At 45.2% G+C, this 25,998-nt stretch overlaps 1 protein-coding gene across 2 annotated transcripts in view; it reads right to left on the bottom strand.

The window, feature by feature from the left end:
• The window catches only part of PK3 (serine/threonine protein kinase 3), a 73,583-nt gene extending 47,789 nt beyond the window's left edge, over positions 1–25,794 (bottom strand). For both annotated transcript variants that reach the window (XR_015543432.1, XM_087396451.1), the window contains exons 1-2: positions 25,286–25,794; positions 9,312–9,454 (exon numbers count right to left, since the gene is read on the bottom strand). Coding sequence is in view for 1 of the 2 variants with exons in the window: in XM_087396451.1 (XP_087252577.1) it covers positions 9,312–9,454; positions 25,286–25,478 (336 nt within the window). In the remaining variant the exon portion in view is untranslated. The remainder of the gene's footprint in view (positions 1–9,311; positions 9,455–25,285) is intronic.
• Positions 25,795–25,998: the final 204 nt, after the last annotated feature.

Here is a 25,998-nt window from a genome sequence, read left to right as displayed (position 1 = left end):
AGGGCTTTCTCTTCTCTTCAACCTCCAAGATGATCTGCAGGCTGAATACCTTCTTGATGACGGAACCCCAATCTGGGACTCCTTATATAGGGGACAGACCCTCCCCAAACAGACCAACCTGGCTTGAAAACTTTCAATCTGGTAAAAGGTCGACCGGCCCACTGATTTGCTGACTCAGTCTGGCACACTGCCAACGTCGCCGACATGTTTGTGGCCTTTCTCCTGCCCTGACCTACTGCAGGCTGTCTTCTGAGACCATTGCAGCTGCAGACCTGACTAATGCCTGCAGCCCTTCATTGACTGCTGTTGGTACTGACCAGCTCTTTTGTAAGCCTTAATTAGCGGCCAGGCCTGCTAACGTGCGGCTCTTGTATCAGTTTGTACATAGACCCTTTGCAGGCACCTATTGCTGAGGGTTCTCCCAGCTCTTCTACTCACACACTGGGCTCAGAACCAGCCCTAAACCAGGGCCTAATGTCAGCCATATGTGATGACCAGGGTGGTCCATGGGGCTGCCCTAAAACTAATCCAGCAAGGAGAGCTATATGCTGCCCACACGGCAGACCTAATCCAACCCCCTTTTCTTCCAATCTTTGGGGGCTCACCAGTGGAGAGGTGACCCTTATTTTCAACACAAGTCTGTCTCCAAATGTGTTCAAATTGCAAATCGTCCACTATAGGTGCTCATAGATTTGTGTAACAAATCAACTTAACTCAAATCACAGGCTAGGGAATCTCCGGCTGCAAATTTCAACTGGGAATAACTGAAGCCAATTAACAGAAAACAGTTCTTGGTGCCTCTATAAGATGGCGAAATCTGCTTGGGAAGCTAGAAACAGGTGAAGCAAGGAAGGCTAATTCGGCAATCCAAGATTTTTTTAGGTGGATTCTTGCCCATATTGGATACCATGGTGCTGGTGTTTGCATGGTGGGGGCGCGCACAGAGACTAGGATTAGTCTAAGATATTATGTTGCATTCAAGAGCTATTGATTATCGAGTGCCATGGTTGAGTGCCTTAGATTAATTGTGCAGGTTTCATAGAGGGAGCATAGCTACAATCTAGGAGACGCCCATTGCCGCATGTGACCATGGATTTGGAGGGCTCCAAAAGATGCCACCTCATGGCATGTAGTTAGTTCTAGTAGTGGTGAAGGAGCAGTTGTTAATTTTGGACATTGACTCCCTTGGCCATAAGCAGATGTCCTCATGTTGACACACATGGATGCTATCATACAAGTCCATGGCTGTTGTTGACGGAAAAAAGTATGGAGCATAGTCGCCTTCCTTGCAAGTACATGATATCTGATATTGAGAACATTAAGTCCTCCATGCATCCTAGGAGAGCACACCATTTCCATCTTCAGCAGTCTCAATGCTTTCACAGCAGTTTTTGTCCTCCATAACAGCTCCATAGCTTGAGACATAAAGGCTGAAATATCTCTAGAGGACCAATGGAGCAAAGGCAAAAAGAACTGAACATAAGACATTACAATAGACTGTACTATTCTGAGCCTGACATGAAGTGGCCAAGTAGAAATTTTCCAATATTCCAATTTATGTTGAAGTCTTTGGAAGATCCATTTTAGCTGCTGCTTCCTGGTGATATGCCATCCTATAGGATATCCCAAATGCCTGACTACATCTTTAGAATGCACTACCTGACCTGGCCAGAGAATAGAATGCCAGTCACATTGTTTCAAGGGAAGCAATTTGGATTTGTCAAAGTTGACATGCAATCCCGCTGCTAATCCATACAATGATAATGTGGTCATAAGCATGCGGACTTCCCGAGGAGAGTTCTGTGGCATAAAGAAGGAATCATCAGCATATGCATGTGCCAAAAAAGATGCAGCCCCAAGGATTTTAAGACCAGTCATCTGTCCTGTGTTTGTAAGATGATCAAGATACATCAAGAGGGGATGGGTCGCAATGGCATAGAAGAGAGCACTGAGGGGGCAGCCCTGTCTGACTGATCTACCCAATGTCCATGACCGAGATAGATGACTCCCAAGAATGCACTGAGAGGTAGAGCCAGAATAAAGCCAATAAATTGCATTTGCTATCTTGGGACCAAAGCCCAACTTTGTCATGGTTTGAGAGATAAAATCCCATTGAACAATGTCAAATGCCTTAGTGATATCTACCTGCAATATGAGCACATCTTGATTCGAGTACTTAGCATATTCAATTGTAGTCAATGCATTGGAGATATTGTCATGGATTTGTCTTCGCGGCACAAACCCATACTGATGAAGATGAAGGCCCGCATTCAGTATCCCATGAAGCCTATACACAATCATTTTGGCAATGAGTTTGTAAACTACAGGCATCAAAGTAATAGGCCTCCAATCTGACAGATGATCACACAGATTTTTTTTAGGCACAAGTTTGATTATGCCATGCTTCCAAAGGTGCGGCAATTGATTTTCTTGCCAGGCAACATTGATCATTTGTAAGAGAACATCTTTCAAATCATCCCAAAAAGAAATATAAAATTCCACTGTAAGACCATCCCAGCCAGGGGACTTGTATTTGCCGAGATGGGATGGGACAATGCATTATCAAGTTCTGTGTCAGTAAAAGGTCTCTCGAATGTAAGAGCATCATCCATTTCCACTATCTCAGAAACATATTGAAGAAATTCAGTCCTCGCATCAGTCATTTGATTTGATGGGGAGCAAGGGGTAGAGAACAATTTCTGGAAGTAATTTTGGCATTCATCTTGGAGATCAAAGAAAGAGTGCGTCCAAGAGCCATCTAGCTTCCTTACCCTTAGACATGAGTTTTTCTTTCGAGTAGCATGCAGGCCCTGGAAGAAGGCTTTTGATGAGAAGCCCTTATCCATGAGGGGCTTCATTCTTGCTCTAATCTGCCATTTGTGCAATTTCCTCTGATCATTATCAGTCAGTTTGATCCGGGCTTGTGAGAGGGAATCATTTTCTGATTCAGAGCGAGGCCTTAAATGTGAAAATTCAGTCAATTGTTGTGCTGTCCTTTTTGCCCATTTGACCTCATTCCTCCATGTAGCCATGTGCCAGTTTCCATACTCCCTAATAACATTCTGTATACGAGAGACAAAACTGTCCCAAGCATAATTCATGTCCTCCTGGGCATGCAAAGGCAAGGGATGAATTGCAAATCTGATCATTTGCTGGAAATATTGATGTCGGAGATAAGCCTGATTAACATGCAGTAATCTGCTGGAAAGAGTCGGCAAATCATCCAGTGGCATACCAAATTGCAGATTTATCCATAATGGGGCATGATCTGACAAGCCCAAAGAGAAATCTATGAGGAGATGAAGGCTAAAATCTGCATATTGTTGTGGATAAAACAAATACCATCTGTCAAGCCTTGCCCAGTATGTAGTAAATGCATTATGATGAAAAGTATATCCGGGCACTGACCCTTGTAGAAGCAGCCATAAATCTCCAGCCTGCACAGAAAGAAGCATGTTATCCCATTTCTGTCTTTCCGATGATAGCATATGAGATCTTGAAGTGGTGTTATCTCTCGGCAGAGGGGAATTATTAAAATCTCCACAGATAAATGCATTGGATCTCCATGGATACTTGCTTAAAGAATCCCATAAAAGAGCCCTCATGGCAGAGGTCTGGGAGGCATAGACTGATGCAAACTCAAGAATGTCACCATTGGCATTACATTGTATGACTATCCATCGGCCACTGCTGTCATTGAATGCTAACTGAGGCTCCAGCTCATGTCTAACCATTATGCATACGCCTGAGTAGGTAGTGGTACCAGCATAATATATATCATAGCCGCCAAAGTGATCATGATGACCAGCCTTAGAGTGTTGATATGCTCTTGCAAACAAACAATATCTAGCTGCATTTTATGTACATAATTCCAGAAAAGCCTCCACTTTGAGACATTGCAGAGGCTCTGTACATTGTATGTAAAGCACTTAGGTGTTTGATGCATGAAAGAGATATATACAGGAAGTATAAGTATGAAACAAGATATCAGAGAGGCAAAGCCTCTGCCTGCATGGGTTGCATGCCTTCATGATCCATGAAAGATATAGCATTCTCCCCTGCTTCAGAATCACATATGGGGATGCCCTTCTTCAAAACACCCACCCAATTTTGAAGGACAGGAGCTGAAGTGGAAGCCTGTCCTGGTGAGGGAGAAGAAGCATCCCATTGACGAGATTGAAAGGGGCGTTGCTTCAATACAACCACCTTCTTAGGCTGTTGAAAACCATCCCGATCTGTCCCCACAGATTCCTTCATCTTCTCTTTTTCTTTTTCTTTTCCTTTTCCTTTTCTAGCAAGTGATTGCACCTGATTAACTCGTTTAGCATTCTTTACTCCATTTTGATTTGCTGCCTTAGCTTGCAAATTCTCATTCTTTTCCCGTGTTTGTGGCGGCAAGGCATTAGGAGGGGGTTGATCCAGAACCATTGGGCATTCAGAGGCTAGATGCCCAAACTTGTGGCAGGCAAAGCAAGCGCCTGCAAACACACCCCATTTCAAGTCAAAAAACTTTTTCCCCAATTGCACACCCTCAACTTCCACTGCAATAGAAGGAGGGGTAGGTGTGTCAGTGTCCCAGAGGATGCAGAATCTGTTACGATTTCCCATGGGGCGTGGAGGACAAATGACCTGTCCCAATGAAGTAGCCAGGCCAGGCAATTCTTCATGCATATAATCCGGGAAGTTAACAACCTCAACCCATATAGGACAATGATGTCGTATAAGACTTTGGTAATCCTTGTTTGGGGACCAAGGCATGGCATGTACCATCTGCTTCCTGTAGAAGAGGGGAGAAAGCTCAAGGAGCCTCTGCTTGCACAAGGCATCTGATAAGTGCACCTCATAAAAGCCTCTGGATGCAAAATAGACACCCTCTACAAAGCATCCTCCAAGGATAGACTTGATCCATTGCGCAACATCACTGGCTGCTGGGATTCTTCCTGGAAAGAAAATTATTACCGCGGTTTGAGATAGCTTCCTGAGAGGACTCACAAGGGAAGGAAATTTCAATTTGTATGTGACCTCTGGAACTGGTTTGCCCCATTCCTGTCGTGACTGCTGAAAGTCATCCTTAAGTGTATCAAACACATATTGAGCTTCCATAGTAAGCTCATCATCTTGTGATGCAGGCTGAGAAGGACGGTGCTTGGCCTCTGTGGGTCTTTCTTTTCTAGCATATGTACAGATGTCGGAACCTGAAGCCATGATTGAAATATGGCAAAGCAAGAAAGAAATAGAGTGAAAGATGAAGCAGACAGAGAAAATGTACGGAAAGGCACAGGGAAAAAGTCCAGAACTGTACAACAGAGGCTGTACGGAAGGGCTTGTACGGGATAGGATGTACGGAACAGCAAGGAGACTGTACGGAAGATACTGTACGGACGAAGAAGTATTGCACGAAAATATCAGAGGCTGTACAAAAAAACCTGTACGGAGGAGCTTGTACGGGATGGACTGTACGGAACAGCAAGAAAACTGTACGGAGGTTCTGTACGGACAAAGATGTACTGCACGGAAATATGTACGAAACTGTACAGGAAAGGCAGGGTTATACAGAGATGCTAAAGGCGCTGAAAGTACTGCGTTGTACGGAGGACTGACAGAAAATCGTACGTACGTACGGAAAAATACGAGGTGAGGGAGCTGTACGGGCTTGCACGTAAATCTGCACAGGGATTGCGACCCTCTCGTAGCAGTTGGTATGGCCGTCCAGAAGATCCGTACGGCGACCGTACGGGCGTACGGACAGAGGGGGAGAGGCCTACGAGGATATCTTGGCACCTTCGCTCACGACCTCACGCTCTCAGCTAGCACCTTCGCTCACCTTCGCACTCTCTCACTCTCTCACACTCTCACACACACACACCCCTCCCTCCCACCTCTCTTGTAATGAATTGTTCACACACACAGAGCTCAGTCTGTGCTTATACTCGGCAACTTGACTACAATAAAAATCCCTTGAGGCGGGTCCAGCCATTTGGTTCTGAGCCCTAGTGGGATATGGACTGTTATAGACAAGTTCAACAAGCAGGCCCATTTTATGCTAGTATGGAAGACCACTAAGGCAGACCATATGGCCAAATTTTCTTAGCTGAAAACTTTAAGCATCATGGTATGACAAAAGTTTATTGTTAGTGACCGAGACCCTAGAATGACCAGCCTATTCTGGACAGCTTTGTTTGACAACATGGGGACCAAGCTGAATTTCTCTTCTTCTTTCCACCCCCAGCCAGATGGTCAAAGTGAGATAGCAAACTCAATTGTATTAGACCTTTTGAAGACCTATGTGGCTGATCAGAAATCGGAATGGGAAAAGTACCTCCTATTAGTGGAGTTTGCCTACAACAATACGGTTCAGTTCCATAGAAAAAGCCTCATTTGAGATCATATATGGAAAGGTGGTTTTATCACCGATCTTTAGAACAAAAGACGAGATATTTGCAGCTGATCAGTATGTACGGGACCTCCAAATTCAACCAAGTGTGGACAACAATTGAAAGATTCCACGAAAAGCATGAGCGCTGTAGATAAGCACAGAAGACAACTGGATCTCAAAGAAGGAGATTGGGTTCTTTTTGAAATTTAAGAAAGCTAGGCTCCGAAGGTTAAAGGGCAAAGAAAAAGCATATGCAAAGTTACCTACCAGGTATTATGGACCCTTTCGAGTCGAGGCATAAATCAATGAGGTAGCATACAGGCTGCAGCTGCCAGACCACTGGAAGATCCACAATGCCTTTCATGTGAGTCTTTTTAGAAAAGATATCAAGGCCCAAAGCCTACCTTGGAAGAGCCACCAAAGGTAGATGAGTTGGAGGAGATGCTCCAACCCGAACAAATTGTGAACCATATGGTACACAAAGGTCCCTAGGACAGGGTGACTTACAGGTACCTTGTCAAATTCAAAAACTATTCGGCATTGAATGCCAAGTGGATGGGTGAAGACATGCTGTCAGATTGTCTACAGATTTTGGATCTTTACAAGGAGGCTTTTTAGTTGAGGTCACCAATTAGAAGCCGAGGGGATGTCATCAAAGCAATGACTCCAATTAATGAGGCTTGACTTCAGTCAAGGAGTCGGCCGAGAATGGTTGACTTCAATCAACCAAAGTATTCCGAGCTGACTGTGATTATAGAGATTAGACTATGGTCAAGGTTCCCTGACTATAGTGGTTTGACCCTAGTCAACCACATAATTTATGTTACGTGCATTAGTTTGCATGGCGGGGAGACCCACAAAGACTAGGATTAGTCTAAGATATTATTTTGCATGCAAGAGCTAACAATTAACGGGTGCCATGGTTGAGTGCCTTAGATAAATTGTGCATGTTCCAAGAGGGGTTTAATACTTTATTTTTATGGAGCATAGCTACAATCTAGGAGATGCTCATTGCTGCATGTGACCATGGTTTGGAGGGCTCTGGAAGATGCCACCTCATGGCATGTCATTAGTTCTAGTAGTGGTAAAGGAGCAGTTGCTAATTTTGGGCATTGATTCCCTCCCACCTCTCTTGTAATGAATTGTTCACGTTTTTTTGGATATACACAGAGGTGAGTCTGTGCTTGTGGGGGATCCAGCCGTTTGGCTCTGGAACCTAGTGCTGAATTCGTGGAGCTTTTCATCGAATGAATTTGTGGGTCTTTTTAACTAGTTACCACATGATAAGCATTCAAAGACAATAACTTCAAGCTTTAGATGGCCTTGGAGATCAATCAGACCTCCAGAATGACATCCATTGAAGTCACATTTGAGGGAGGCTAGGGGGACCTTGTCTGAGTATGTTTGATTGCCTAAAGGATCAATTATCTTATAAGAGAAAGCTGGAGGTTATCTAGAACTCCTCTGGCTGTACTTCTGGGCACTGGGCTTCCATATTAAATTCAGGACCATCAGAAACCAGGTAATTAAGGAAGCCAGAGATAAGAGTTCATCACTGAGAGCTATTCCGTATCATGTAGCATATGCATTGACTTGGTTTACAGCCCCCTCTCCCCCACCATAAATGACTATGGTTTACAGCTACAAATGACTATGGTTTACAGCCCCCTCTCTCCCACCACAAATACCATTTCAGAATGTGCTCCATAAATAAATAAGGTTCCAACTTCAATTCTAAAACCAGTTGCATGTTTCCACTTTTGCATATTTATCCAGCCCGTACCATGTTCATCAGAAATCATCATGATAAACGGCAGTGACATAGTGTGTATGATATGAGCATCCATTCTCACCAAGCTAGGAGATCATGAGCCCACTGCCAATTCCCAAAGTAGCAATAGAAATCTTGAAGAGGTCTGGCCAAGGTGACTTCTGATTATTTGCAAAGTCAAGAATCATCATCGAGGAGTTGCAAAATGTTTGTAAAACGGCAGCATGCCAGTTGACTGTAGGGGAGATATGATAAATTATCAACGTAATGAAAATGAAAAACTGTCTTGGGAATGTGTCCAGATTAAATGACTTTGGAAGACAAACGGTACCTCCAGAGATATGTAAACCTTGCCCCACATCATGTCAACCCAAATCCAGGTTGAGACAGCTAGAAGAGAACTAAGTTTGATGCTCAAGGAGAAATTTGTCTTATCAGAAAGCTGGAGTTATCTAGGACTCATCCGGCTGCACTTCTGGACATTAGGCTTCCATAACTCCACAGGAAATTCCAAACTAGTTGCATAAAGGCATGTTCCTGGACTCAAGACAATGAGAACAGATTGGTAATGAATAGCTGTGGAAAAGCATATCCTTATAGACTAAGAGATTAGAGCTTGTCACTAAGAGTCTCAGTAATCAAGCACCATATGCTTCAGACTTGTGTATCTTTCAGCCACTCTTTCCCGTCACAGATACCACTTATCATAAGTTCAAAAAGGTTCTGTAATCAAGCACCATATGCTTCAAACTTGTGTATCTTTCAGCCACACTCTTTCCCGTCACAGATACCACTTCTCATAAGTGCAAAAAGTTTGATCTGAAAACCAGTTGCATGCAATCGTCACAATAAGAGCAGTGATATTGTAATGGGTATCCATTCTCAGCAAACTGGAGCCAGGGCCCAGTGGACCCACTGCACAAGGTACTACAGCTGCCAAATTTCTAGATATTCACATAGAGGAAAGATAAGACTTTCAAATGTCACCAGGATTCTATGATACATTTTTAAGGCCTTCTAGTTATCCTCTGCCTCTAAATAGTACATAATCATGGAATACACAAAGGAAAGAACCTAGAACTCCACTTACCCTTCTTGCAAGTGAACAATAAGAATGGCACTTTAAATACATACAACTCAAAGGCTACAATAGAGAAGCATCACCTTGACTGCAATTATGGAATGCTCGATCAAGGGCAACAAGTTGGGGTGATGGAATAAGGAAGACATGTAAATCTCCTTCTTCACCAATTCTAATTGCTCCTCTGTCTGAATAATCACTTTCTTCAAAGCATAAAAGCCATCCTCTGCAGTGAAATTCGATGAACAATCAATAAAGCTTCCAGAACTTATATTTTCCAAAAAACAAAGGGACCCTAGAAGGATAAGCAAACCTTATGATCACATCATCAAGAAAAATAGACACTTAACAGAATCCAAAGCATCAATTCCATGCAAAATGGATCAGAATTTGATTGCTTCAAGCTGTTGTTTTCATATTCGTAATTGGCTTCCCCCAATGTTTTGTTATCCCATGCTTGCTTCATATTTGATGGATCAATTGCTTTCCACAAGCATATGCTCAAACTGATAGATCATAGGCCCTCCCATTTTTTAGGAGGCAATTTGCAAGTCATTTTTTTTTCTGTTGCTTGATTATGCAGGAGTGACTGATGATGCTTATGCGACAAATGGGTATTGAAAAACAAAGGTAGTCAAAAAGAATTGAGAAAGAAAGAAAGTTTACTAAAGTCTTCGGAAGACCGATGGGTCTATGAGACTGCAAAAAAAACCTGAATACAATGAGCTGTGGTAGTGGAGCTACTAAACGAGCATCCACACCAGTGTAGAATGCAAAAAAATGCAAAATGGAAGTACTAAGTCCTAAGTACAACATAGTCATATACCGGCTATATATATATATATCAATCTCAGCATCATCATCGGCATCTCATAAACATCATCATCATCATCGTCAGCAACAAGACATCAGGAAGGATAAGGCTGTAAGCGGAGGCATGAGGTCAGCAATAAAATGATGTTGCCCCCTCAAAGGCTCCTGGTCGTAGCTCTACGTCTAACCAAGGCCACTGTGACCCCCGTCAGTCGGGCTCCGACCCTAAACAAGGAAGGGATGTCCCCAAGTGTGATCTGTGAGTCAACCCTTTGTCTGAGCTGTCGGGTCACAGGCTCCGGGTCACGGTCATGTTGAGGTCTCGCCTCATGGGGGTCTATGTGATCTGGCTGAAAGAACTCCGTGATAGAGCTCTGAGAGGTATCAATCGAGGGAGAAGTCTGCTCCTATCTCCGTGCTCGGAGTATCCTACCGCGGTGTCTGAGCATCTCATGAATGAAACCAGCCAAACATCGCTAGTCTGGGTAGGAGAGGACACCGGCCAACATCCCATAACTATCTCTGAAGAGACAGTAGAAACGCCCTCGGATCTCATAGTAAACAGGACACTTGAAGATGAAATGCCCCTCTGTCTCAACCTCCTGCATGTCACACAGTGTGCATATGCGCCTCTCCCTGAGTAACCGCTCTGCTCGGCCGCTCTCGATACGAAGTCTGTGTGAAGAGACCCGGAACACCCAAGAGAGATCCTTAGCGAGTGGGGTAGGTGAATCTGCGTGTATCCTAGTGGATCAATGAAACCCTCCGCTGTGATATGTAAGAAGTGATCTCTATAGAAGCCCAGCTTCACTGAAAGATCACTCGAGCCCAACCAAGTCCGGAATGTGTGTAGCTGTAGTAGATCCTCACGGATAACCTGGTTGACCTCGTGTGATAAGAGGGGAGAGAAAGAAGCATCCATGCTGTACTTGAAAGGGGGTAGTCTATCCATGTGGAGCCCTAGTCCTGCAAACCATCTCTCTATGCGTGCATACCAACACCTCTGATCTCCCCCTGTTGCAAGTGCCATAGAAGAGGACAGTGCTAGCCATGGTATCCTGCTACACCCGGATGTGTAATCCCCATACTCGCTGACTCGGTACAGATATGTAATGACCTGAAATGTAGCATCTAGCTATAATGGGGGTGACTTAAACTCCGCCCGAATGATCTGGTGAGGGACAGATGGCTTACCACGGATCATTCGTGATAACATGAGAACCTGTAGCCACTCCACCCCGGCCCACTCTGTATCCGACAAATCTGGCTCCCAGTTTGGCTTGTATTCTAGGAGCACATTGGGGCATCTTGTTTGTTGCAGACATTGTAGTCAGGTTGCAGGTTCTGCTCCAAAAATTCGGGGCTTTTTGATTCTGCCTGCAAACTTGTAGAAAAATTTTGGGGCTTTTGCAGATAATTGCAAAATTTGGGGCTTTGGGTTCAGGTGCAATTTCTTGCAGGAATTTGGGGCTTTTGCATTTTGGATGCAATCTGACAGTGGAAAGATCATTTGGGAGCTTTGCAAGCAGTTTTGGACTCAGTTTGAGTCATATTGCAGACATTTGCTACTTTTTGCAGATATACTCTGCAGATTTTTTGGGCATTGGCAGAGCATTTTGGTGCATTTCAAGCCTTTGATAGGCTGTGACAGCAATTGTCATTGTGGGCAGAATTTTTTGGCAGACTTTGGTTGTGCATTTTATATCCTAGGAAGGGATTTTACTTGTCTAGTTTGCTGCATTTTTTCTGGCAAAAATGGCTCAAAACAACCCCAATGAGGTGTTTGAAGTCCTCACACAAAAGGATAAGTTGGATGGCACCAACTACTCCTTGTGGAGTTTTATGGTTAGCAACATCTTGGTTGGCAGACATCTTTGGGATTATGTCAACGGAGATGAGACAAGGCCAGAAACTGTGGCTACACCTGTCACTCCTACTGCTCGAGGTAAGGGTAGAGGCCAAAATGCAAGACAAGTGGTAGGAGCAGCAGCTGCTACTCCAGTGGCTCCCACAGCAGAACCAGAAAGGTGGGATTCAAGGGATGCACAAGCTCTTTCAGTTATTTCTCTTTCTGTCAAGAGGTTTATCATTCCTCACATTCGGTCATGCAAGACCTCGAAGGAAGCTTGGGAGATTTTATAGAGCATGTTTGCAGCAAGAAATGATGCCAAAGTTTCCTTCCTGAAGAGAGAGCTATCTCATACACATATGGATGAGGGAGATTCTATGAATGCTCACCTCACAAAACTTCAGGATTTGAGGGAACAGTTGCTGAATATACATTGCTGAATATACATGAGATTATTCCGGATTCAGAGATGATTACCACCACTCTGAATTTTCTTGCTGAGTCTTATATTGCTTTCCATACCTCGCTGAATTTGTCATTGAGGGGGGGCAGCAATCCTCTCTCTTTTCACGAGTTGGTAGGACTCTTGTTGCAGGAAGAGTAGACAAGAAAGAGCATGGCAACACGGGCTAGCGAGCATGCCATGCTTTCTAAGTTCAAGCCCAAATGGAAAGGGCAGCAAAAGCAACATGGAAATCAGCCCACACATCAGCATAAAGCTGATTCAGGACAGCCCTCTTGTAAGGCTAAAGGTGATGCAGACAAGCCTAAGAGGAAGGGCATTTGTCACTACTGCAAGAAGCCACATTACATTGGTGAATGCAAGAAGCGAATAGCTAAAGAGAAGAAAAGGATTCAGGTTTGGCTGTCTCAAATGCATCAGCTCCTAATGCACATGATGGAGCAGATTGTAAAAAAGGGGTAGGGACTGATTTGGAGAAAGGGGGATAGAGGAGCAGAAGGGAGAGAGAGAGAGAGAGAGGAAGAGGAAGAGGAAAGGGGTAGAGGGAGTGGAAGAGAGAGATAGAGAGAGAGAGAGAGAGATTGGGAGAGAAAGTAGGCAGCACATAGGAGGAAGGAGGTAGTAGATAGGATTAGATGTCACATCCAAAAGTACATAGTAGGGAGTGGATGGAGACTTATATAGTCCTTCCACAACATTTTCCACCTAAAGGACCTCTAACTTGGCCCCTTTTTTCCGTCCATTACAGCCATCCCTTCCCATAGAATTTTGCCCTCAAAATTTCACAGCATGGCTGTCCAAAAGTGCAGCAAACAGCAACTACTAATCAATCCGGTAGGAGATAGTGGTGGTCCTAGACAATGCTTTCTGGCTGCCATGAATTTTCATTCTCAGGGAGTCCCCACCACTTGATAAGATACTCTACGTAGGCCTTGTTCCGGAGTACATGGTCTCTGAAACCCATGATGCGCTCCAGGACATAGAGGATGGCCCTCTTCATCCATAGGTGGCAACTCTGGAAGAACATGGACATGCTCTCCAACATGTGGTTTCAGCAAAGATACATGGAAGACATCATGGATCTTGGAGGTACTGGGTAGCTCCAACTGATATGCTACCTCTCCGACCTTGCGGATGATCCTGTAAGAACCGTAATACCTATGAGCAAGCTTTGTGTTGGTATTACCTTTCAGCGAGGCATAGCAGTTCTTATAGAGACGCAAATGCACATAATCTCCCTCTTTGAAAGACAAATATCTCCTGCGTTCATCCGCATATTTCTTCTGCTTGGCTTGGGCATCCTGCATATTCCTTTTTGCCAACTGCAGAACGGCATCCATCCTCTCAAAGTCATTCCGTGCTTGCTGATTTTTCACAGCCATGTCACCAATTGAAGAAGGCCTCCCAAACTTGCATCCGTACATTGCCTCAAACGGGCTCATGCCAATGGAGAGATGCTTGGTACTATTGTAGCAAAATTCAGCAAGTGACAACCATTTATCCCAAGACTTCTGAGTATCATGACAAAAATGCCTCAAATATTCCTCCACCCATTTGTTCACCCTTTCTGACTATCCATCAGTCTCGGGATGGTAAGCAATGCTAGGTGTGAGTAAAGTACCCACTGCTGTAAATATCTCATGCATGTAGCCAAGGATATCAAGGACAAACTCACAGTGCATAAGTTTAAAAGGGACACTCGCACTCCCAATGAGTTAGAGGAGTGGCTCACGAAGCTGGAAGACTATTTCCGCTTCTACCCCAAGTCTGAGGAGGAGTGCATCCATTTTGCGGGTATGCATATGCAGGACTATGCCCACAGATGGTGGCGATGCATGAGGGATTTGCCTGAGAGACCAACCACTTGGAGGGGTTTCAAAGAATTGATGGTCACTACATTTTAATCCCCACTTGTCTTGGATCAATACTTGGCTGAATTTTATGCCTTGTCGCAGACCAGTACGGTCCAAGAGTACTTGCAGCGCACCTGGAGGCTTTCCCTGTTTGTGCAGAACATATCTGAAAAGGGAAAGCTGCTGCGTTTCATCCATGGGTTAAGTCCTTCTCTAGCTGCAGATAAGAAGGCACACAACCCTCAAACAATCGAGTGTGCAGCCCAATTGGCAGAGGTATTTGAGCCCAAATATGCCAGCAAATATAAGATGACAGCAGGCAGCGCATATGGGAATGCAAATGAGGCTGAGAAGAAGCCTAAGGTGAATGATTGGAATGACAGAAAATCAGAAGCAACACCATTTCCAAGGTTTCCCACAGTTACAGGCAGCAAGATGCCATATGCTAAGCCAGGAGCTAAGCCAAGTGTTGGGATTGAAAAAATCAGAATTTAAACAACACACCAGGGCTATTATGGACAGTAGAAAGAGAGCAAACTTATGCTTTAAATGTGGTGAGAAGTGGACTCCTGAGCATCGGGAAGTTTGCAAAATGCATAATAGTGGTACTGCAAAACTTAGCATGATTATTGAGATATCGGATGATGAGGATTTGATGGATGCTTCTGAGACTTTGGATGCCACTCATGATGATTCAAAGGGTGCACAAATCATGGAAGAAACTCCAGATGTTGGAGCCACAAAGGGGGCTGATTTCCCTTTTGACCCCGATGGTGCTAATGAGCATAATATGCATGGTATACATTCCGATGACACTCAGCCCATATGTAACATGCGAGGCCGTTGGCCTAAAGTCTTTCATGTGGAGCATCAGGTTGCTATGCCTTTTCTTGCGCGAGAGGATACAAATGGCATTACTCCTGTGGCTGAAGAGGAGATCTATTGGGATGCGCAGCAAGCTATTTATGCTATCTCTTCGCATGCCTTGATGGGTGCCAAAAGTGCTGAAACTATATGATTGAAAGGACAAATTAATGGCAGGCTTGTTCACATGCTTGTGGACAGCGGTAGCACTCATAGTTTCATCAATTCTAAGACCTCACAGAAGGTGGGACCAATTGCTACTGAGATTGATCATGGGCTGAGAGTAGAGGTGGCAAACAGACAGCATTGGATCAGTAAATTTTGTTGCCAAGATGCAAGAATCAAGCTCTCTGAGGATTATGAATTTGCTGGGGATCTCTTGGCATCGGATATGGGCCCAATAGATGCTTTCCTGGACTACAATTGGCTAAAATCTTTGGGTAAAATCAGCATGGATTTAAATGCCCTATCACTCAGCTTTGTCCACAAGGGTAGAACTGTAGCATCGCATGGCATTGCCACTCCTAAATTGCAGGTCATTTCAGCAAGGCAGTTAGCTAGAGAGCTCAAGAAGGAGCATGCCCTCTACGCATTGAATGTGTCAGTATCTCAGGGGGGGTAGCATTCCCCATGTTGAGGATTGTGATATGTAGTAGTTGCTATCTGAGTTTGCTGATGTATTTGCTGATATGCCATCCCAATAGCCTCCCAAGAGGGATGTGGATCATGCCATTGTTCTGGAGCCTAGCAGTAAGCCCATCAACAAAGCCCCACATAGACTCTCTAAGGTTGAGTGGGAGGAAGTGAAAGTACAGGTGCGAGAATTGCTTGAGAAGAACTTCATCTCTCATAGCACTTCTCCTTTTGCTCATACCGCATGTGCATTGATTACAGGGATCTAAATAAGGCCACTATCAAGAACAGGTTTCCAATCCCTAGGATAGATGTCCTGTTGGATGCACTCAAAGGTGCTCAGTTTTTCACGAAGATAGATTTGAGGTATGCTTTCATTGTGGAGGCAGATACCAGTGGCAAAGGATTGGGGGCTGTTCTAAGGCAAGTGCCAGAGAACTAAATTTCCATGTTTATGATCAGGAGATGCTGGCTATCTTGCACGCTTTCAAGAAATGGCACCACTATCTGTACGAAAGTAAAATTAAGGTGAAAACAGATCATAGGACACTCAAATTCTTCCTCACCCAACTAAATTTGTCATATAAGCAGAAGAGGTGGTTGGCTGCAATCCAATCCTATGATTTTGACATTGAGTACAGAAAAGGGAAGGAAAATGTGGTTGCAGATGCCTTGTCCACGATGTGGGCTTGCAATTTGTCTGCTATCTCTACCATGTATCAGGAGTGGATTCATGGCATTCAGGAATAGTATATGCAGAATTCTAAAGCAGCTCCCATATTTTCAGATTTGTAGAGGCCTTCTAGTTAGGGTTATCTGAATTTCAAATTGCATGATGGGCTGTTGTGGTGCCAAGACAGGATTTATTTAGTGCCAGACGGTTTTGCAAGAAATGCACTCCTCTCCCATGGCTGGACATGCAGGTATCACTAAAACATATGAAAGAATCAAGCAGAGCTTTACCTGGGAAGGCATATGGAGAGATGTGGTTAAATACGTGGCTGAATGCTTGCCTTGCCAACAGAATAAAGTGGACAGCAAGTTACCCGCAGGCCTCTTGCAGCCATTACCCATTCCAAAGGGCAAATGGACGCACATAGCAATGGATTTCATCACATGATTGCCTCTACAGAGAGGGGTTGGGACATCATCTTTGTTGTGGTGGATAGAATGGCAAAACAGGCCCATTTCATACCCACTAAGACTCGGTATTCAGCATCGCAGGTTGCTTGGCAATTCATTGAACATGTCTTTCAGCATCATGGTTTGCCTCTGGAAATTGTTAGTGACAGAGATGCAAAGTTTATGGGTCACTTCTTGTGTGTGTAACCTCCAGAAGTGCGGGCATCATCACGCTTGAGGTTCACATAATCGGAGAAGGGCATCTCAAGTTTGATTGCCTCAAGTCCCTGGGCCTTATATGAATGCAAAGAATATGCCAACATGTCATCAAAAGTGGCTTGCTGCCCACCACCAACCCCCTACTGCGTAGTAGTTGCTGCCATATGATGCACTAGTTGCGCCTGGCTATATGTGCTCACTAGCAGAGCGATAGGTGCATGAACACTACGCCCGCCGAGCTGGGTCTCTCTACCAAATGCATCTCTCCAAAATGATGGCATACCAAAGGGTTGAGAAGAGTACTAACCTCTCTCCCAGGGGTGTGGGCTGCCATATAAACCCAAGCCATCTCCAGGCATACTCGTTGGTGCAGTGAAAGGAGCACTAGCCGGATGCACACCAACGGGTCGGCCCAAAAGAGACGGCTCAGCCTGCCTAGATGCAGAAAGCTGAGAGCCAAAAGATGGCCTGACATCCTGCAAGAAGATGCTCTGTGGCACAGAAAATGCATAATCTAAGTCCAGATAATCCCCATGCCGAGGTACAAGCAATGGTCCAGAAGACTGATGCTCATAGGCACGACGGGCATCTGCCATAAAACCCCAGCCTGGAGCATACAAAACAACCTGACTGTCCGAATGGTCCCCTTGGTGCGGGCTGCTTACCCTTATCCTGCAAAGCAATGGCAGATGTGATCTGCTGACTAATATGATGTCCCATCTGGGCTAGAGCGGTATCCTGCATAGCCATGGCTATGGTAAGCTAATGGCTGAACTCTTGTCCTATCTGGCGGAAAGCACCCTGGAGCATAGAGGAAAGGACATCCAGAAACTGCATCTACACTGCCTGCACTTCTCGGGATGCAGGAGAGAGAGGCTGAGTGGAAGGAACCTCCGTACCACCAGTGGTGGATGCAACCACTGTGGCAAGAACTTGCTCATACTGAGCAGCCTCATCATTGTCATGCAATACATCACGAGGGGCACGCTTCTGTGGCATGATGACTGGTCCTGGAGAGATAAGCTCGAATGTAGACAAAGAGAAATGGATAGCAAATCCCTGCTGTAATGAGCACCTGAGATAGTGTGTGGAAAACACGAAAAAGTCAATGGAGAGGCTTGGAAGAAAGGTCACCAAAGAAGCTTTGAAACGGGGTTTGAATAAGCCAAAATAGGGCTGTGGAAACCCCCTTAAAGAGGTTGGAAATTTATGAGTTTTTTGCCCTTTTTTTTTTTTTTTGAGGGGGGGATCCCTAAGTCACATAGGGCACTTAGGACTCCTAACCTAAAGACTGGTAAGACATTTAGGACATTGACCTAAGGTAACCTAGCTTGACCATTTAACCCTAGTTAATACTAACCAACCTAGCCCAACTAACTGAACCTAAACCCAACCAAACTAACTAAACCTAACCAAAGTAACCCAACCCACTAACTAGTTAGACCTAACCAGACCTACACTAACCAAACCCTCTAACCCATTGTAGTCTGAAACCTTAGAGGCTAAGGTTTGCAGGTGGGCAACGCACGGGCGCAGGCTGGCATAGAGATGGCGTGGATAGGTGATGAGAGGTGCAACCGGGAGGCGCACAAGCACGAACAGGCAGAGAGGATAGACGGGTGACGGTAATGGGAGTTGATGACGGTGACGGGGCAATGGCAGGACTGTTGCGTTATTCTTGTTGGCTACTCATGGTGAGGGGATGGCGACCGACAGGCGAGCAGATGTAGGCCAACAATCAGCACAACTCTGCCATTTAGGGTAGCCCTCGTACAGCGACCTGCTCGTCCTCTGTCCCACATCCGAATTGGAGCTCTATGACTTGTTATCCATCTGTGCCCCAGCCAAATTAGAGCTCACTAGTAGGCTCGTGTTGCTTGTATGGCATGCTCGAGTCAGCCTACAGAGAGCTGATGAAGGGGTGTGTGGCACCGGTCAGCCGGTGTGTTGTACGTTATTATGCCTTCATAGTAATCTGTCGAAGGGGTGCTGATGTAGCTCAAAATGAAGGGGAAAGAGGAAGCAAAAGTGCTAGAATCAGGCTATGATACCAATGTAGAAAAGGGGTAGGGACAGATTTCGAGAAAGGGAAATAGAGGAGCAAAAGGGAGAGAGAGAGAGAGAGAGAGAGAGAGAGAGAAGAAGAGGGAGAGGAAAGGGGTAGAGGGAGTGGAAGAGAGAGAGAGAGAGAGAGTAGGCAACACGTAGGAGGAAGGAGGTAGTAGATAGGATTAGATGCAACATCCAAAAGTACATAGTAGGGAGTGGATGGAGACTTATATAGTCCTTCCACATTTTCCACCTAAAGGACCTCTAACTTGGCCCCTTTTTGCCCTTCATCTTTTTGCCTTTCATTAAACAGATGTTACAACCAACTTTGTGGAAGAGCACTATGCCTTTTTTGGTCTCCATTCGATATTTCCATGTGCCATAATTGGAGTTGTCTAGCTTAGCAGATGCCTCCAAATTGAGGTTGCTTGTCGTAGACATGGTGCAAGAAATGTACTCCAAGTGTCTGTGAAATCACTATCTAAATCAACTACAATACACTGACTGTATCAAGTGAAATTTAACTATTAATGAAGAAGAAGTGCAATATATAATCCAATCTGTTACAAGGCTTGTGGTGGAAAATGATGTCAGGAATAGTCAAGAGGATTTACAAGGCTTGAATTGATGTGTAAAATAGCAAAAAATAGTCAAATAGGATTTTTACAATGATGGCATGTGTGTGTGAAATCAAATCATTTACTTTCTTCCCACTAATCAATCGATCAATACCTCTAAACACTACAGCCACTCTTGAGGATGACCCGTATGCTTTCTTCACTTGCAGCTATGACCCTTCAAAGGATGCATGCTCTTTCAGTGTCAATGAGACACTAAACACTTGGTATTTTGATAGTGGTGCTTCTAAGCACATCACTTCACGGGAGAGTCTTTTTGCATCTCTGTATGCACCACCCGCTAAAAAGAAGGTGACATGTGCAAACAATTCTTCTTATTAAGTGTGGAGTGGGTGACATCATACTCACCTCCATGGATGACACATATTTCAGAATTACTGATGTTCTTTATGTGCCAGGTATTAAGAAGAATTTACTTTCAGTGTCCTCTCTCAATCGAGGAGGATTTCAGGTCATATTTGATAATGCTAACTGTGCAGTCCGAGACAAAGAGAATGATTGTGCTTTGATGTTATCTGGCACTTTGTATCAAGATCTTTTTCAACTTGACATTTATGAGAAAAGATCCGATCTTGCACTTTCAGTGAGCACTCCCACTGCTGCGATGCAAAATGCAGAGTTATGGCATGCCAGATATGGGCACATGAGCTATCGCAGCTTGATGACACTTCAGAAGCATGCTATGGTTGATGCATTGCCTCCTTTGGAGTCATCTCCTCCTCATGCATGTGAGGGATGCATCCTTGGCAAGAGGCATAGATTCCCTTTTAAAAAGGGTGGTGCAGTAAGAGCTACTCGTAAATTACAGTCATACACAGTGATGTCTGCGGTCGCATGAGGACACCTGCTTTTGGTGGTTATCTCTATTATGTTACATTCATAGATGACTACACCAATTATTCTTGGGTCTATGGTCTGAAGAAAAAATCATAAGTGTTTATGCATTTCAAACACTTTGTGGTCATGGTTGAAAACGAGACAGGACTCAAGGTGCAGACACTTCGCACTGACACAGGGGGGGAGTATATGTCTCATGAATTTGAGGCATTTTTTAAGGAGAAAGGCATCACGCATCAGCTTACAGTGAGGCTTACACCTCAGCGAAATGGCAAAGCTGAGCGCAAAAATCACACTCTCATGGAGATGGATAGATGCATGCTTACTAGTAAGAAGTTGCCTCACAGATTTTGGCTTGAAGGCCTCATGTGTGCCAATTATGTTTTGAATTGAGCTCCCACAAAGGCTTTGAAGGAAAGCACTCTCTATGAGGCTTGGCATGGGAGAAAGCCTTCAGTGGATCACTTCAGAGTTTTTGGTTGTGTTGCATATGCCTACGTGCCTATGGAGTTTCGACATAAGTTGTCAGGTAAGGCACTAAAGTGTATCTTTGTTGGGTATAGTGCACAAACCAAAGGCTATTGTCTCTACAATCCTGCCTCTCGCAAGATTTTTGTGAGTAGAGATGTTATTTTTTCAGAGAATTCAGCACATACACATACTGAATTTACTATTCCAGCTTCTTCATATGATGTTTTTGAGGGGATGCTTCCTATAGCTTTTGGTCCCCCAACTGAGGCTCATGCTGAAAATCAGAATTTGCAACAACCTCCTCCTGATCCACATGCCCAGATTCAGCCACATGCTGATTTTGTTCCTCCACAGGGTGTGGATGAAGTGTCAGGCAAGAATTCATGCTGAAGTTGTCAGGCAAGAATTCATGCAGCCAAAACAGTTCCGAATTGGTTGCCACAGACTCTCAGGGAGAGTAGGCTTGAGGCACCTTTGCCTAGCAGGACTCGTAGTGCAGTAAGGCATGTAGGGGGGGCTCTTTCTGTTGAGACAGCTTATGCAGGTACTCTTCTTGATGAAGAAAAACCTGACTCTTTTGAAGAAGCCAAGGATAATGTGCATTGGATGCATGCCATGCACAATGAATTGCAATCCATTGAGAAGGGATGTTGTGGATTTGCCACTAGGGAAACATGCCATTGGTACCAAATGGGTTTTCGAAGTGAAAAGGAAACCAAATGGGTCCATTGATACGTACAAGGCATGGCTGGTTGCCAAAGGCTATGCACAAAAAAAGGACATAGATTATGAGGAGACTTTTGCTCGTATATCCCGGATGACCACCATAAGGTCAGTTATTGCCATGGCTGCAAATTTTGTTTGGAATGTCCATAAGTTGGACATAAAACAGCTTTCCTTAATGGGGACTTGTAGGAAGAGGTTTATGTCAAATCACCCCATAAGGTCAGTTATTGCCATGGCTGCAAATTTTGTTTGGAATGTCCATCAGTTGGACAGAAAACAGCTTTCCTTAATAGGGACTTGCAGGAAGAGGTTTATGTCAAATAACCTCTTGGATTTGAACTTTCGGGCAATGCACTTCAAGTTTGCAAGCTGAACAAAGCTTTATATGGGCTGAAACAAGCCCCACGTGCACGGTTTGCCAAGATTGATGCCTTCCTGGCAAGTAAGGGGTTACACAATAGGGTGAGAGTAAGAGCATATCGTTTGCATGTAGGCGGATCTAAATCAAGGAGCCAACAAGAGAGATCGAGCTTCCCGATCGCGTTCTTCTTTTGCTTCCCAAGCCTCCCAATCACGTTCTTCTTTTGCTTCCCGAGCCTCCTAATCGCATTCTGCTTTTGCCCCCCGAGCTAGCCTTTCGCCCTCTCTGGCGGCCTGCTCACGATCTTCCTGCATCTCCTAAAGCTGGGCCATGCGGGTGAAGAGATCCTCAGACTGTTTTTGATGCATCTGCATCATAGCCTACAACATGGCTGTCATGGCAGACATGGAAGTGTCTACAAGATTCTGTGGTGGGTGTGGTGGTGGTGGTTGAGGCACTGAACCCTCCCTCCCTCTATTGGACTGCTCACTGGTGCTCATGGTGTCCTTACCGGATCTTGTGTAGACCATAAATGATGGGGGTTGTCCCTGACTAACCTGAACCTCTTGATTCTTCGGGGGGGAGGGGATCCCTTCTTCATTGCACGTTGTAAGTGTAAAGACCTACGGGTGAAGACGGGAGCCGGCCCGATGCGCAAGGAGGGAGTGACTAATGGAGTATGGTACTACCCGGGGTAGGGACAAATACAAAAAATAGACAAAATACCCCTCTGTCTCATGAAAGAATCTGAAGCTTTGATAATAATGTGGCGGGAGATAGACTCCTCACTCTCTTTCCTGCTCACTAACTGCAAACTGCAAGATGATGCACTCAATACACAAAGTGATGCTGTGGATGTGAGTGAGAGAATCAGAGGGAGAGAATAACTGAAATGTATGAATGCCCAAAGGGCTGAACACAACTGTAAGGAGGGGCTGAAACCCTCAACTGCAAAACTGGAAGGAAACTAGACTACCTAGAGGAGGTGAATCCTCACTAGATCCCTGAAGAGGCTGAGGCTACCCTGCTGGTTTGCTGCGGGGAGGCCTGGCTCTGTTGCTCTGAAGGCTTGAAGGACTGGGGAGTAGATGAGAAATGAGGGACAAAGGGGGCTGCTTTTATAGGCCCCCCTTGGGCCCTAAAATAACCGAGTAGAAGGCTGGTCCCCACTGTCTGGAGTCATGCTGGAACCGCCTGCAAGCAGGCTGCTGCACCGCTGTCATGTGCACGGAGTGGTATCTGACGTGTACTAGTTACACAGAACTAGCTCAGGTTAGCCTGGGGGGGCTTAGAGCTAGGCAGGCTTGATTCTCGGGTTGAGTGGCAAGGGTATGAACTATTTATAGGTCTTCGCTATTTTTGGCGCCGGGGCCCGAGTCTATAAAAGAGGCCCAAGGGGTTCAGTTCTCAGTGTGCAGTTGGGAGCAAGTCTCGTTCCCAGGTGCTAGGTCTGATCCTGGATTGTGTCGCGGACGCGCGCCTGCATCTTAGCGTAGCCCAAGGCCCAGTGGCAGATCCAGGGCTTCACAGCGCCACCTGGTGGTATGGGACACCAGGCTGGTTGGGATCTGATTGGGAGTTCGTGCCAGTAGCTCAGCTCGTGGCTCGGGGGGACATCTTCTGATTCGGGATCACATCCCGTAGATGTCACGGTTGGGTGGTGAGCAGCCTGCTCAGTTCTGATGTTGTGTGTGGTTATTTTGCAGATCAGGGGTTTCAGGAGTGCTGGGATGTGTCAACCGCCCCTATCTCAGGTCTGCCCGACTGCCACGTGGCAGGCGGCTGACGTGTCTGCTGACTGTGTTACGTGGCTGTATGACCTGGTGACGTGGCTGTACAGCCTGTCTGCTGTCAGCCAGCATGTCCACGGGCTTGTGGATGACAGCTTATTTATATGTAATGAATTTAGTACATAGTCGCTCGTGACCTTTTGCTCAGTGGTTATGAAGCTTCAAAGCTGCATGTTTGACATCACTGGCTGTAAAAAGTGGGGGAAGTGTGAGAGGTTGGGTGATGGCTAGTGAGGAATGTCAACCTCCACATTTCAACTGCTTGTGAAGACCAAACGATTTCATTTTAGTCTCTCCTAGACAAGCATCTAAATCTAGTTGTGTGCAAGTGTGATTTTTTAAGCTTCTACCCCAAATTGGTCCAAGCTGATCACACGTACATTCATACTTCTTGGGATAAATGCCCCCTTACACGTATATTTTTTGGAATTTTGCGTCCAATTTTCTGTTTCGAGATTTACTAATGGGATAGGTTGGTCACTGCCCCACTTGTAAGCCACAAAATGAGGACGACAAGGGGCACCACACCTACAAGATGTATGGGTAAGAGAATGCTGCCACATGGGCAGTGAATGGGACTGCCATGTCGGCAGATTTGAGAGCTGCTGGGCTCCCAAGTGGACAGCAAGGAAAGCTTCATGAAGTCAACACTTGTGGAGTACATGTGGGCTGCAGATCCACCCATAAATCTGGCTGCCACAAAGGCAGCTAGCTTGGCCCCCACCCCTCTCTTTATTGGTACAAAATCTGTAGCAGCTTAGGGCTGCAGTTGTGAAGTCGCCCACTTTTGGAGCGTGATATATACATGACTTATATGTGGACACGACACATCATTGAATTGAGATGCCAACTGACTGATAACAGTTATCCAATTGGTTACGACAACTAAGTCTCCTATCTGCTCCAAGGCTGCCTGCTCATTGTGATCCAAGCTAAAGCTGGCCTTTGATGGCATGATGCTTAACTTAGTCTATGGCTGCGTTTTTGCTGTGGATCGTGGTGCTGCAATACAGCTGCTTGAACTGCTTCAGATAGATCCAAAGTTTTCCCCGAAATGCAACTAGGAATGCTCAAAGTCTGTGGGGCCACGAACAAGCAATCTGGTCTAGACTGCCAAATATAAGAAGCAATCATCAAGAGTCTTCCTCCCGAAGAGATAGAAGTCAAGAAGTCAAATACAATAGCAGATGTCTTATTCAGGTCTAAGTTAAAAATAAGCATTGTGAAAAGAAAAGGTTCCAAGGTCACAGAGCTCCCACCAAAAGCAAATCAAATTTATCGTGTGTTCCAGTGGATCTATGACTTGCGGTCTGCATGTTGCGCCGCTCTCACAAACCTCACAAGTAGGGGAAAACCAAATATCACTAACCGGCCACCCATGAAGAACTCTTGGGCTGCACGCCTGGACGGCCTCCAGGCTGCTCCTTCACTAAGTAAACGAACGCGAATCCGCCTTCTCCCAATTGCCGGACGGTCCGAAAGCGTCTTTCGTTGATCCACACATCCGACCCTCCACTCACGACATCATAAAGAGCATTCAGGCCCGAAAAGGTGCATCCCATCGTGAGTGATTAGGTGGGATAATGGCTCAAGCAGCAAGCAGGGTCGCCATGGTGGGTGATCTGAGTGTGGATCTAGTGTCCGATGACAACAATCCAATTGAGGAGCAATTTGCAATGGAGATGGAACTAAGGATCTGGGAAGCAAGCAACAGTTGCAAAAACAGCAAATTTCGTCTGTGCAACAACAGAATTGATCAGATGAAGCTGGAGCAGATCCGATATTACTTGTGGGAAAAGTATGGATCGTGGTTGTGCATGGGAGTGTGGCCACTCGAACGTGGGCAAATTACGTTGGTCAATCACTAGCCAATGATTGTGATGAGTGTGCATAATGAGGCTCTTTACACACTTTTTTTTTTTTGGTAAATCCATGAGAGGTATATTATCAGCAAGATTTACATGAGGGTCTCAAAAAATAGAGAGCCTCAACAGGAAATCAAAAGCCTGTGTGTGTGTAAAGAGCCTCTGTACACAGGCACCCATCATAGGGTGCTTCGGTAGGCTTTTGAACCAATAAAAG

This window comes from Dipteris shenzhenensis, chromosome 2 (assembly GCF_047967505.1).
Source record: "Dipteris shenzhenensis isolate YYH24624 ecotype China chromosome 2, Dip_SZ_1.0, whole genome shotgun sequence".
Classification (NCBI taxonomy): domain Eukaryota; kingdom Viridiplantae; phylum Streptophyta; class Polypodiopsida; order Gleicheniales; family Dipteridaceae; genus Dipteris; species Dipteris shenzhenensis.
Note: the sequence above shows the minus strand (reverse complement) of the source record. Positions and strands in the feature narration are given on the sequence as shown.